The sequence below is a fragment of the Ceratotherium simum genome, chromosome 11 (genome assembly GCF_057802395.1).
Source record: "Ceratotherium simum simum isolate JZ-2026a chromosome 11, ASM5780239v1, whole genome shotgun sequence".
NCBI classification, from domain to species: domain Eukaryota; kingdom Metazoa; phylum Chordata; class Mammalia; order Perissodactyla; family Rhinocerotidae; genus Ceratotherium; species Ceratotherium simum.
In genome coordinates, this window is record NC_141910.1 from 13,929,443 (window position 1) to 13,942,391 (window position 12,949).

The window sequence follows — 12,949 nt, forward strand, 5'->3', positions numbered from 1 at the left end:
AATCTGGGACTTCAGTTACATCTATGTTGGACAACTTCATATAATCCTATAGGTGACTTGAGGATTTGTTCTTTTTTTTCCCCCCAGTCTTGTTTCTGTCTGTGCTTTATATGGGATAGATTTTATTGCTGTGTTCAAGTGCACTGATCTCTTTCTTTGCAATGTCTAATTGTAAAATTTTAATTTCAGATAATATATTTTTCATCTTTAGGAGTTCCATTTTTTTTTTATGTTTAATTTCTCATGTTATTTTTGTGTCTTCTTTAAATACACGTGTATAGCTCTAATATCTGTTTTCATGTACTTGTCTGCTAGTTCTGTCACTTCTGGCATTTTGGATCTCTTTCTGCAGACTGATTATGTTTTTCCTAGTTATAGGTCAATTTTTTGGTTCTTACCTTGTCTAGTAATTTTTGATTGGATAGTGGACATCATATTATGTTGCCAAGTGTCTGGACTTTTGGGGGCTGTTTTTTTTCTTAGAAAGTTTTGGTCTTTGTTTTGGCAAATAGTTTAGTTGTTTGCAGGTACATTTGATCCCTTCATATCCTATTTTTAAGCTTTGCTAGGCCTGCCTTCCTTCCAGGGGTAGTTCAGAGTAGTATTCATCTACTCTGAATAACTCAGGAATCCCCAAGGATTGGGGTTCTGAACACTTTGGCTGTTCAGAGTTCGAATGTTTCTCTGCCTTGTCTCTGAACTCCTTGAAGTGTTTATCTTACATCTCCCTGGTGTCTGTCTGTCTTTCCCTCCCTCCCTTTTTTCCCTTCCCTTCCTTCCTTCCCCTCTTTTTGCCTGTCCATGTGGAATTTCACTTTTCCTATGCCTGGCCTAGTACTCAACGGAGACTCAGGGGAACCCCTTTGTAGATTTCTGCAGTTCTTTTCTACATTGTTCACTTTTTTTTTGAATTCTGCTACACAGCCTCAAGGTGCATCAGTTTTCCTGAACTCCTATCTCTGGCTCTAACTCTGCTAAGCTCCTCTAACTCTGTTTGGGTTTTCTCTGTGTCTGTGATCTAGAAATCACCTTCAGGTAGATAACCTGGATAAGTATTAAACTCACCTTGTTTGTTTCCCTTTTTTCAGAAATCACAATTCTGTGTCACCTGATGTCCACTATCTGAAAACAGTTGTTTTATGTATTTTAGCCAGTGTCCTACTTTTGAAGAGTGGGAGTTCATGTCTGTTCCTTGTTACTCCTTCATGGCTGAAAGCCTCGTTATTTTTTTTAAGTTGTAAGTAGTGAGTACTACTAGATTTTGTGCTCCCTAAGGAAAGATATTTGACCGTCTTTCTATCTCTAGCACATAGAAGGGATTAAATATTTGTTAATAATGCTCTTTGATTAGGAAAGGCACTAATATTCCCTGTGGTGAAAGCTTGTGTTTCACATTCTTATCATACTCTGAATTTTTAGAAGTTTGTCATGGGTAGTTGCAATCCACTTCAAAAGATCACTTATTAGAATTTTGAAAACCATCATTATGAAAGAGTTCCATACCATGGCAAGAAAGTACCAAAATTTAATTTGCCTAGAATCAACATTCCTTTTCTCATGATAGCATTCAACCATGTCTAAATTATTCTGACCTTACTTATCCAGTTTATAGGATTATTTAGATCTCTTTTCCTGCCTTCTTCCTTTTTATTCCCTGCTCTTATTTCATTTACTTTCTGCTCACATCTTTATTAAGGAGGCTGCACGAGGAGGAGAGGGAGAGAGCTAGTACACATGCAATGAAACTTAGGAATTTGGCTTTTGATTCACTTTTAATAATGTTTAAAGGTTGTCAAAAGTAATGTCAAAATCTTGTTTTAGATTTCCATGGCCATTGGAAATAGAAGTTTTTCTTTTGGTGTCTGCTGTAGGGGTGTTTAATTGGCTATCATCTTTAACCTGTCTAACCTATTTACCCTTTTTAACCTAGATATTGAAATATAATAGGAATTTGAATAACCTTATTGATATGTGATAGTTGGAACATGAATATGGTAGGGAAAGGACAATGGGGAAATAAGGTGACATTCTTTGTTGCCAGGAATCATTGGGTTTTGTACTAATTAGCCTTGAAAAATGTAGAGTTATTTGACAGACCAGATGTTTTCAGCGTGCAGCCATGTGTCTCATCAGCGAATGTGCCTTGTGTCCACAGGCAACATTGTTAGATTTTTCTCATTCTGTAAACAATGTTCCAAAATATAACTAAACCGCAAAGTGTGTTTATCTTTTTGGCTTAATTTCTGGCTTTCTATCCATTCTAAAGTTTCTCTCTAGAGGAATTGCATTTTATTGCATATAGCTCTTTGTACCTAATTGTAGTATAAACACCATTCTGTTTACACTAAGCCATGTGAATTGTACTGTTTTTGAGTCTGTAAAATTTTAATAAAAGCAACCATTTCAGATTAAACTGTATTTGTACTTTTATTTCTAAATTTAGAGGAAATAAACCTTTCTTCCCTCCACTTATTTGGACAAAGATTTTGATTTTTGGAACACATGAGGGAAAAACAGAAAAGTAAATAAAACAAGTAAAACCAATCTCTAGTCTTCTTTAGTGTTTGTGGAACTAAGTGCATTGGAGCAAGAAGAGCTTAAGTATCTACTGTGAAATTCATTCTTAAAATCTAAAATAGAGCTGTAAATCATATATATATATAGGATTGGAACTGAGTTTTTCCCATGCTAAATATATCATGGGAAATATGGAAATTAGAAAATTAAAAACATGAAGAAGAAAATTATCACCCATAATGTTGCTATCCAAAGGAAAAACATGTAAATATTTTTGTATATAGTTTTCTAGTCATTTTCTGTGTACTTATGTATGTGTGCACAAGTATTTAGTGATATATAGCTCATATATGCATACATATTAATAATTTATATGTGTATACATATTTATAATTTTTTTGTGTGTGAGGAAGATTAGCCCTGAGGTAACATCTGTTGCCAGTCCTCCTCTTTTTGCTGAGGAAGATTGGCTCTGTGCTAACATCTGTGCCCATCTTCCTCTACTTTCTGTGTGGGACGCTTGCCATAGCATGGCCTGATGAGTGGTGCGTAGGTCTGCGCCTGGGATCTGAACCTGCGAACCCCAGGCTGCCAAAGTGGAGTGTGTGAACTTAACCACTATGCCACCTGGCCGGCCCCTACATATTTATAATTTTGAAAAAGTTTAAGTTCTCTTTTTTGAGATAATTTTCACTCAACAATATTGTAAACACTTTGGTATTTTATTAGTCTTTTACTACATAGATACATCTTAATGTGTTTAACCAATTCCTTGTTATTCGACATCTAGATTAGTTTTTTATTTGCTAATATATTGTTGGATTTTGCTCTTTGTTTTCCATATCTTTTTTGTTATCATTCTTTATTCCCTTTTTATGTATTAAATATTTTGTAGTGTACTATTTTAATTCCTCTGTTGATTTTTTAATGATATATTTTTTGTTTTTTTTTAGAGGTTGCTCTGTAGATTATAATCTGCATCTTAATTTATCACAGTGTGCTTTAGGTGATTGCTAATGTAGTTTTGGTGTAATATATAGTAGTACTTTCGCTTCAACTTAACTCCATTTCTTCTCTCCTCTTTTGTGCTATTACTGTCATATATATTATCTATGTATTTTATAAACCCAACAATACAGTGTTATAATCGTTGCTTTTAAAAATTTTGTCTTTTAATGAAATTTAAAGAAGAAAAAGTGTATATTTATTCAGTCTTTTATATTTAGCACATATTTACTATTTCCTATGCTCTTCATTTCTTTCTGTGAATTCAAGTTACTATCTGCTGTCATTTCCTTTCTGGCTTCTTTTAGTGTTTCTTGTAAGGCAGATCTGCTAGCAAAGAATTTTCTCAGTCTTTGTTTATCTAGGAATTTATTTCATTTTCATTTTTAAAGGATAGTCATCAGCTAATGATTGGGCTGAGTTTGCTCAAACAAACTTGAGCCAATAAGGTTTCCACCCTTTGTCAGTGGATTTGTGTTTGGGTTAGGGAGTACATTAAAAATTCAGGCAGTTTTCAAGCCTGCCTGAGCTCTTACTTTCTGCCAGGCCTCCTATGTGCGTGTCTGCAGCCTCCTAGTCAGCCAAGGATATGTGGACTGCTTAGGCTCTTTTGGGTGTCCCCTGTTGTGTGCACAGCTTCTCAGTCAGTGACAGATGTGCAAAGAACTACCAAGCCCTTCTATGGGTCTCACATTTCCAGGTCTTGTCTGTTAAACTTCTGGTTAGTCCTCCAATCTGCCCTTTGTCCCAACCCAGACTAACATCAGGCTAGTAGAGCTGGGGGCTTTCCCTTTTTTTTTTTTAAGTGAGTTTGCTACTTTTCCTAACAGCGCCACTCAATGTGGGTTTTTCACCCTCTGCTTCAAATCGTGTCAGCCCTTAATAGCAGAGAAGCTGCTGTTTTCATGACAAGCCGTAACCAGTGACTGGGGGCCGGGATGGGAAGGAATGGTAGCCCCAGGCAAGAACACCGTACAGTCCCACAGTTCAGCAGTTTTCATGACTACACACTTCTTAATTGTTGTTCTCCTTTGTTTTCAAGAGCCCTGAAATGGTTGTTTGGGACAGTTTTGTCTGGTTTATATTTGTTTTTTGGGTAGAAGATTTGCTAAGCTCTTCCGTGTGCCATAGTTGGAATTCTAGCCTTGGGTACTTTATTTTGTAGGATGATTTTTTTGGTATTGATATGATCATTTTGTATTTCCTTTTATTCTTTATGTAATGAATTTCATTGGTAGATTTTCTAAGTTTTCTGTATTCTTGGGATAAAATAGTTTTTATTATAATTTATTAAGTTCTTTAATGCATATATTAATTTTTAATAATTTGGCATTTTTCCGTTGATGTTTTTATTGAAACTTAATACTGGATTTGTCTTAATGTATAGTGAAAACATATCAGGCTAGAAATTTTGCCTGAGAAATATATCTGTGCCCCTAAAGAAGACTGAGTTGAGCTAAAGGTGATAAAATTCCTTTTATAGGCATTATCCTGCACTGAAAACTCTGGAACATCTAGAGCATACCTATCTGCCTCAAGTAAGCCACTATCGATTCTGCAAGGTGATGGTGGACAACATCCCCAAGCTTCGAGAAGAAATTAAAGATGTTTCTATGTCTGATCTCAAAGACTTTCTGGAGAGTATCCGCAAACATTCAGACAAAATTGGAGAGACTGCCATGAAGCAAGTATGTGTTGGGTTTATGATAGGTTGGCCAGTGACTTTGCAAGTATTCTTTTAAACACAGGTTTCTCTTTGCTAAGTGTCTTAATTGTTTCTTGTCATTTTAGGAAAGTCCTTCATCCTTATGGGAACACCTGATTAAAATATGTGTTTTATTTTCTTAACAGAGCAATGAATTATTTACTAGTATATTGTTTTGCTCTGTGGATATTCAGTAAATACTAGTTTTATATTGGGGCTTTGAAGAGGTTTTTCAATTTTTTGAGTACTTTCCTTGACTTTGGATATGATTTGAAGCTCAAGATTTTTAAAAGTTCTCTTTCTAGTTAATGAGCTAAATTGTACTGCAGGTGACTTTGGTTGGTTATTTACTATGTAAGCAAGATGTCAGGTTATATATGAATATTTCTGTAATTGTTATTTCTGGTATCACTGAGTGTCAATGAAAAAAAGCCTATTGGGAAATGCTGTGAATTATGATCACAGAAAGGGATTTATTTACAGCTTATAAATTAACAAATGTTTTGGAAATATTTAGATTTTTTTTCTTTCAATATCTTCAGCTCTAAGTTATAAAAGCCACAAGGAACATCCGGATTTCTTTTGTCATTATGAATAAAAGAGCAGTAATGACTTGCAGTACTACTGGCTCTTTTGAAATTCAAGTCACATTGATTTTATTAAAATTTCTCAGTATACTTTATGATGTAACTTACAACAATAAATAGAAGATTCAGTTGTTTATGGAAAGTGTTTTTTGGTTCTATAAACAACTGTGTCCTTGAATAAGTCATTTTTAGTTCTTATTCTGTGAAGAAGGAGGGAGTAGGTCATATTCTGGGTCATAGTTTTGGTCTCAGCTAGCCTTGGCAGTCTTTCTTCAGATGTCTATTTGATTCTGCAAAAGAGATTTGCCTACTGGAAATCCCTTTCCTAAGGGAATGCAGATATTCTTTTCCCCTTTCTTCTTTTAAATTTTAGTCAGTGTTATGCTTTACACAGTGGAAAGATTAAAACTAGTTGATGATAAACCTGCTGGAAATACTCATATCCTGTTTTTTTTTAGTGGTGAAGAAACAAAATTAATCATTGAAAATATACCTTTGCATTGCTGGGTGTGTTTTGAGTACAGGAATGAAGGTATCTTGTAAGACAAGTCTTTATTGTCGTTGACCAATTTTTCCTAAACTGTCAAAATATGGGAGAGTTATGGTATAAAGCCTCTGTGGAACCTTCTTTTTTTAAAGTTGCTTCTTCTAGGCCTCTGCCCGAGAAATTAACTTGACTTCCTTTTTGGTGAAAGAGAGGATTCCACGAAGAATATTATTATTTCATTTAATGTGAGATTATCTGTTTTCACTCCTTAATTATCTAAAAAAATTAAGGCCCAGGGCAGGAAAATGACTTGCTCAAGTTCAGACAGCTTGTAAAGGTCAGATCCTGTAGTAGAATTTAGGTTAGATTGAGGTGAATTTGTTTACTATGGCACTCAATCTGTGTAAACCATTAGCTGTTTGCTCTATATTTGTCATATAAAGAAATGGTGAAGAAACCCCTTGTGAATTTAGAGCTTTTAATTAACTAATAACCCTTCATTCCTCCTATAAAATTTTTCATCTCAAATATAACTCTTATTGCATATATTATTATCGTATGCTATGGTATATATAAAATCCTTGAATAAAGATATCTTATACATTTATAAATCTTCTATAGTACCTAAAAAGTAAGGAAAGTAGGAGGGAGAGAAACTGCCACATACTTTAAACATAGTGGGTGTTCATTAAATATTTGTTTGAATTTATAGATGTTGGAAAAGAGGGAGAGGATATGGTTTATTTCTCACTTACGTCAAGCTTAAAATGATGTTTCTGATTTGTGATGGTTTTCTTTGCAATGGTGATTTAGGGACTCTTTCCACTGTATGGCTGTGCCATTTTTAATAAGGCTTTGAAGATTGCTGCAGAAGGGGAAAAATCAAAGAGTATTGTACGTGGGAGGGTTTTTAAGGGCTAGGCATGGATGTGACACATTATCACTTCTACTTACATTTCATTGGCCAGAATTTAATTACAGAGCCATACCGAGTTGCAAAGCAGGCTGGGAAATATAATCTCATTCTGTCCCTAAGAGGAGAAGGACACAGGTTTGGTGAAGAGTAGCTGGTCTCTGGCACAGTCTACCCTTTTGGTCATCAAATATCTCTTCACTCTTTCTCTCATCCATAGAGCACACTTTGCCCCTTCCCTAAGGAAGGCACCCCAATATCCCATCTAGTCACTACATCTATCTCAATGTCTGGTATCTTCCATGAGTGCTCAATAGTCTCCATTAGATCCAGCTGTGTCTCTTCATGGGCTGGTGACCAGGAACTAAGATGACAAGTTGTTTGCACCTGTGTCCCCTCCCACCCCCAATATACAATGAAGAAGCTAGAATAGAATAACTACAATAAAAACTTCCATTTAGAAAAGAGAAGCATGGGAGATGCATAGTATTCCCTACTTGGTAGCAAATCATAAAATCCTTTTGGGCCATCATTAGGGAAATCCTTCTGCGTTGGTAGTAGGGGAACTTCCTTGCTTAGGTGTTGACCGTCTATAAGGAACTCCTTTATTTATTGTTCTCCTGGGCTCCTGGCTGCACCCTAGTTTTTGTTTCTCTGTTTTTTTTCTACGTATACTTCTGAAGTGGGTGCTGGGGAATATACCTTCCTTAGAAGGTCTCTCTCTCTATATATATATAAATATATGTATACCTACATTTATATCTACAACCACATCTATATCTATATATATCTTTCACTATCTGCTTTCTGCTTTTGCAAGTTTAGGGGCCCAAGTATTGTTTTAAGGCTCTGAACAGTCAAAGGTTTATTCAGTTCAGATTTGTGGTTTTTTGGCCTTATAGTTAGCTCAAGACTTATTAGGTCTCTGATCTATTTCTTTCCAATTAGGTTCTATGTGGACACCATACCCAATTTCTTTTCTAAATATAAATAATAATGCATATCTTCCATGTCTCTTGCCTTTTTTCCTTACAATTTTATGTCTTTGACATTTTCCCCCATAGGTTTGCCTTCTAATTTACTAATTCAGTTTTTAGCATTGTCAGTGCTGCTATTCAAAACTTTATCATCATTATTATTTTTAGTTCAGCAACTGCAGTTTTGGCTATAAAAATTTGTTCTTGGGGCCGGCCCAGTGGCGTGGTAGTTAAGTTCGCTCACTCCGCTTCGGTGGCCTGGGGTTTGTGGGTTCGGATCCTGGGTGTGGACCTATGCGCTGCTTATCAAGCCATGCTGTGGAGGTGTCCCATGTACAAAATAGAGGAAGATGGGCATGGATGTTAGCTCAGGGCCAATCTTCCTCAGCAAAAAGAGGAAGATTGGTAATGGATGTTAGCTCGTGGGCAATCTTCCTCACACACACACACAAAAATTTGTTCTTGTTTTTAAAAAAAATTTCTAAGTAGCTTTCTTTAGAATCATGTGAGAAAACAGGTTTGAAAGTCTTACTTAATATTGATAGTTGGTTTGGGCTCTTCTAGAAATTATGTAGTTGATTGTGCTTTTTCTTGGTGAACATCTCCCTTTTTTTTTCTTCTGCTCACCATATCCTGAGTTTCTGTATTGATCCATGGGTGGACTTTGTCCTTGGTATAGTGAAATGATTGAGGCAGTTGGTAGATTGGCTTTTCTTTGGGATATACCAGCCAAAACAGACTACCAGAAGGGCTCTACCCTAATTAAGCTTTAATGAGCAAATTAGGCTCCAAACTTTTATCTGAGATTATTAATCTCAAACTGTTTGTTGTCCAATTTTGTCAAAAGATATGATGCAAAAAAACCTATTTGAGGATAATCTGAAGGTTATGTCATTTATCCATTCCTCTGTATGCAAAGTGTTACATTGTCTCTGGATAAAGCTTTATCAATAGGAAGCTCTTTACTTTGATTGCATGTGGTAGGCAGAATTCTAAGATGGCCCCCAGGATTCCTGTCCCCTGGTGTGTGCATCCTGTAAAATTCCCTCCCCTTGAGTGTGAGGGCCTGATCTAATTGGGTGAATTCCTTTTAAAGAGGATCTGGAGTCAGATATTGAAGGTAGAGAGATTCAAAGCTGCAGCAGATGCTCTACTGTTAGTCTTGAAGAAACAAACAGCCATGTTTTGGAGAGGGCCATGTGGCAGGGAGCTGTAGGTAGCCTCGAATTGCTGAGAGCCTGGCTGACAGCCAGGAAGAAAAGAGGGACATGAGTCCTACAACCACAAGGAATTGAATTCTGCCAACAACAGGAATGAACTTAGAAGAGAACCCTGAGCTCCAGATGAGACCACAGCCTTCCTGGCACCATGATTTTGATAACGAACCTCTTAATCTTAAGATCGTGTGCCTGGTGGGCTATAAGCCAGTCATTGGGACAAGGGTGCTTGGAGATGAAGAAAGGTTTATTTGAATTGGCCAAGACGAGAAGGCGGGTGGATAGGTTCCCTCAAATCCTCCTTAACAAAAGAAGAAAGCAGGGGCTTTTTATAGAGCTAAGGGATTTGGGAGAAGGAGTTTCAGAGAAACAAAGGGGAAATCCATGTTTCTTTCACTCCAGATAAGCCCTTGGGCAGTCAGACTTCTGAGCATCAATGCTAGCTAGGGGCTGGTTATCTGGTGATCATAACCTCTTTGAAGGCATTCTTTCTTTCCTGCAAAACAAGGTCATAAATCTTTGTGATCCTTGAGCCATCCCTCAGGTTAAATAAGAAAACAGCAAATTAACAAGATTAACTTCTTTTCATCTGTATCTGTGTTAGGAACAAGATCTAAGGGTAATCATGTTATTACTGAATATTTACAGTTACCCTCAGGTACCTGGCTTCAATTTCAGCCTAGTGAGACCCTGAGCAGAAGACTCAGCAAAAACATGCTGAACTCCTGACCCATGGAAACTGAGATAATAATTGTGTGATTTTAAGCCGGCTAAGTTTGTAGTAATATGTTACACAGCAATAGAAAACTAATACACTCTATTATTTTGGTCTTGAGTAAAATTACTTTTTGCTAAACTGTACAGTTTTATTTTGCCTTTGGATCTTGGAAACAATGATATAGTCTGGTTTAAAATGGTATCTAGCTAGAAGTCTCTGAGTCTTCCTCTTGTCTTCTGATATTCTTGGGAAGCTGCAGAAAAGTAAGAAAATGTACAAGTATGAAAACTAGGAAAGAAGTTCAATCATTTAGCAGAATCTGAGGAGGAATTTTAAAATTGTCCATTCTACTGTTTATTACTATATTCAATTTTAAGTTAAGCGGTCATGTTTTTATTTTCAAAAAATCTTTTATGTTCTCATATTGTAAACATAGTATTAGATTGAAAACATTTAGTGGACCCACCTATGGGTTCTGCCATGGGAAATAAGAGTCCATCTTTAAAGCAGGTGGAAAAACTCTCCCTTTTATCCTATCCCATTTTCTATGTTGATCTTCTTCCAGTATGCTTCCAAAATACTGTGCATATCTTATTTTGGAGTTTCATTTTAGCTTAAAGTGATTTTATAAAAAATATCTAAAGAAGTTTTTGTTAATTGTCTGCTGTTTTTTAGTTTTCCTTTTGAAATTGATTTCTGTAATTCACTTGTTATGGAATTGATTTGTGCAGGAGGGAAGTTCTGTATTTCTTATTTTGATTAGTTTACCTTAAGCCTTGTGAGGCTAAATAACATTTGTAATGTAAACATTCTTGGCTAGGTTGATTTCCATGTGAGGCCCTTTAACAAAGGGAAGGATTTATTTACTTTTAAAATTTTAACTTGGCTTTGCCAAATTATATGGGTTATATAACTGATGCTTAGCAAAGGAACTGGTTGCCCATAAAAGAAATTGAAGGCTCCCAGGCATTCTTCCTTTAGTAAGTGGTTTTATAGAAACTGACCCTTGGGTGAGATTAGTTGTCACCATGGTTCTTTCAACCCTTGACTTTCTTTGGTTAAGTCTTGACTAGAGCAAAATGTGCTGTTTCATTTATTGTGTAGAACATCTTTTGACTTAGATCTGGCACACTATTATCAACTGAGTTCACACAGGCTGTGTAATGACTGCCAAGCAAAAGCAGTATTGTTGTTGAAACCTCTTTTGTGTTGGATGCTATGCAAAACTTCCACAGAATATGGCCTTTGGAGTCAGAGAAGTTGGCACTCAGTTGGTCTGGTGTTCCTGGATTTTCTTTATATTCTCTTTTCTTCTTGATTTTGGGATTTAAGTATTTGCACTATTTCTTGCTTCTTGCTCTTTGATGTGGATGGCCTGGGGATAAGGTGGGGGAAATGTGAGAGCTGTTTTGTAGGGATTCTTGAAGTAGACAGTAATCAGAATAGCTTATGGTAGATAGGACAATTTTAGAAAGAATCTGAAGAGGCTAGTAGCGATTTAGTTTACTGTTAGGTAGTATGATAGTTAACAGAATAGACTTTGGAGTTTGGGTTAGACTTCTAGATTTGCCATTTGCTAGCTGTATGACAATGAGCAAATTACTAAACATTACATTCAGTCTTCACAACTCTATAAAGTTGGAATTTTTAATCTTCTTTTCAAAGATGTGGAAACATTTAGGGAAATCAAGTACTTAGCTCAGTCCCAGGTATATAGTAAATGTTAAATTAAAAATAAAAAGGGACTATGCTAGGTGAATGTGAATAGACTGAGAGTGTGGAGAAGAAGATAATTAGAGGTTAAACTTCATGTATTGAAATACTTTTTTTTGGTGAGGAAGATCAGCTCTGAGCTAACATCCATTGCCAATCTTCCTCTTTTCTGCTGAGGAAGATTAGTCCTGAGCTAACAGCTATGCCCATCTTCCTCCATTTTGTATATGGGATGCCACCGTAGCACGGCTTGATGAGCGGGGTTTGGTCTACGCCCGGGATCCAAACCTGCAAACCCCGGGTGCCGAAGCAGAGCGTGCAAACTTAACCACTATGCCACAAGGCCAGCCCCCTTGAAATACTTTTTTTATTCCTAAAATTCAATTTCCTATGGCAGTTTTCAGCCTTGTAATTAGATCTCTTTGTTTTTTTTTGAGGAAGCTTGGCCCTGAGCTAACTTTTGTGGCCATCTTCCTCTATTTTATATGTGGGATGCCTACCACAGCATGGCTTGATAAGCGGTGCTAGGTGAGTTCCCGGCATCTGAACCTGCGAACCCCAGGCATCCGAAGCTGAGCGCGGGAACTTAACCACTACGCCGCCGGGCCGGCCCTAGATCTCATTTTTAAACAATTTTTTTTCTTCTTGCCTTAAAAAATTCTTTCTATTATATATCCTTCTAAAATATTTTGAACCTGATTTCAATTAAAAAGCACATATATATTAGATGACCATTAAGTTTAAAAGATCAATATCGCTTTACTGGTATTGAGTTGGGGTGAGAGAAGGAAGATAATTTATTCTTTAAATCTAATTGGAAGACAGTATTGCAGGCTGGTTTTCAGCTTTCTGTCCGCTATGCTGTGTATATATGTGTGTATATATAATAAACATAATACTTGTGTGCTTTGACTAAGCAAAGCATACCAGTTTATCAGAAGGAATTTTCCTCTTATTAAACTTTAAGAGAAAATTGTCATATGGGTTCTCAATGTAGTTTGTGAATGTGGCTTTGTGGTGTGCTCATCCTAAAATGGACCATTATTTAGAAAATCTAGAGGAAGAGCAGTTATTACAATACTTATACCATCTCTCACAAATATACATATG

The 12,949-nt window shown here is 36.3% G+C and overlaps 1 protein-coding gene across 6 annotated transcripts in view; it reads left to right on the forward strand.

The window, feature by feature from the left end:
• EXOC6B (exocyst complex component 6B) overlaps positions 1-12,949 on the forward strand; it is a 596,645-nt gene that overhangs the window by 106,116 nt on the left and 477,580 nt on the right. For all 6 annotated transcript variants that reach the window (XM_087436583.1, XM_004435543.3, XM_014791430.2 and 3 more), the window contains exon 6: positions 5,006-5,210. In XM_087436583.1, coding sequence (XP_087292709.1) covers positions 5,006-5,210 — 205 coding nt within the window. The remainder of the gene's footprint in view (positions 1-5,005; positions 5,211-12,949) is intronic.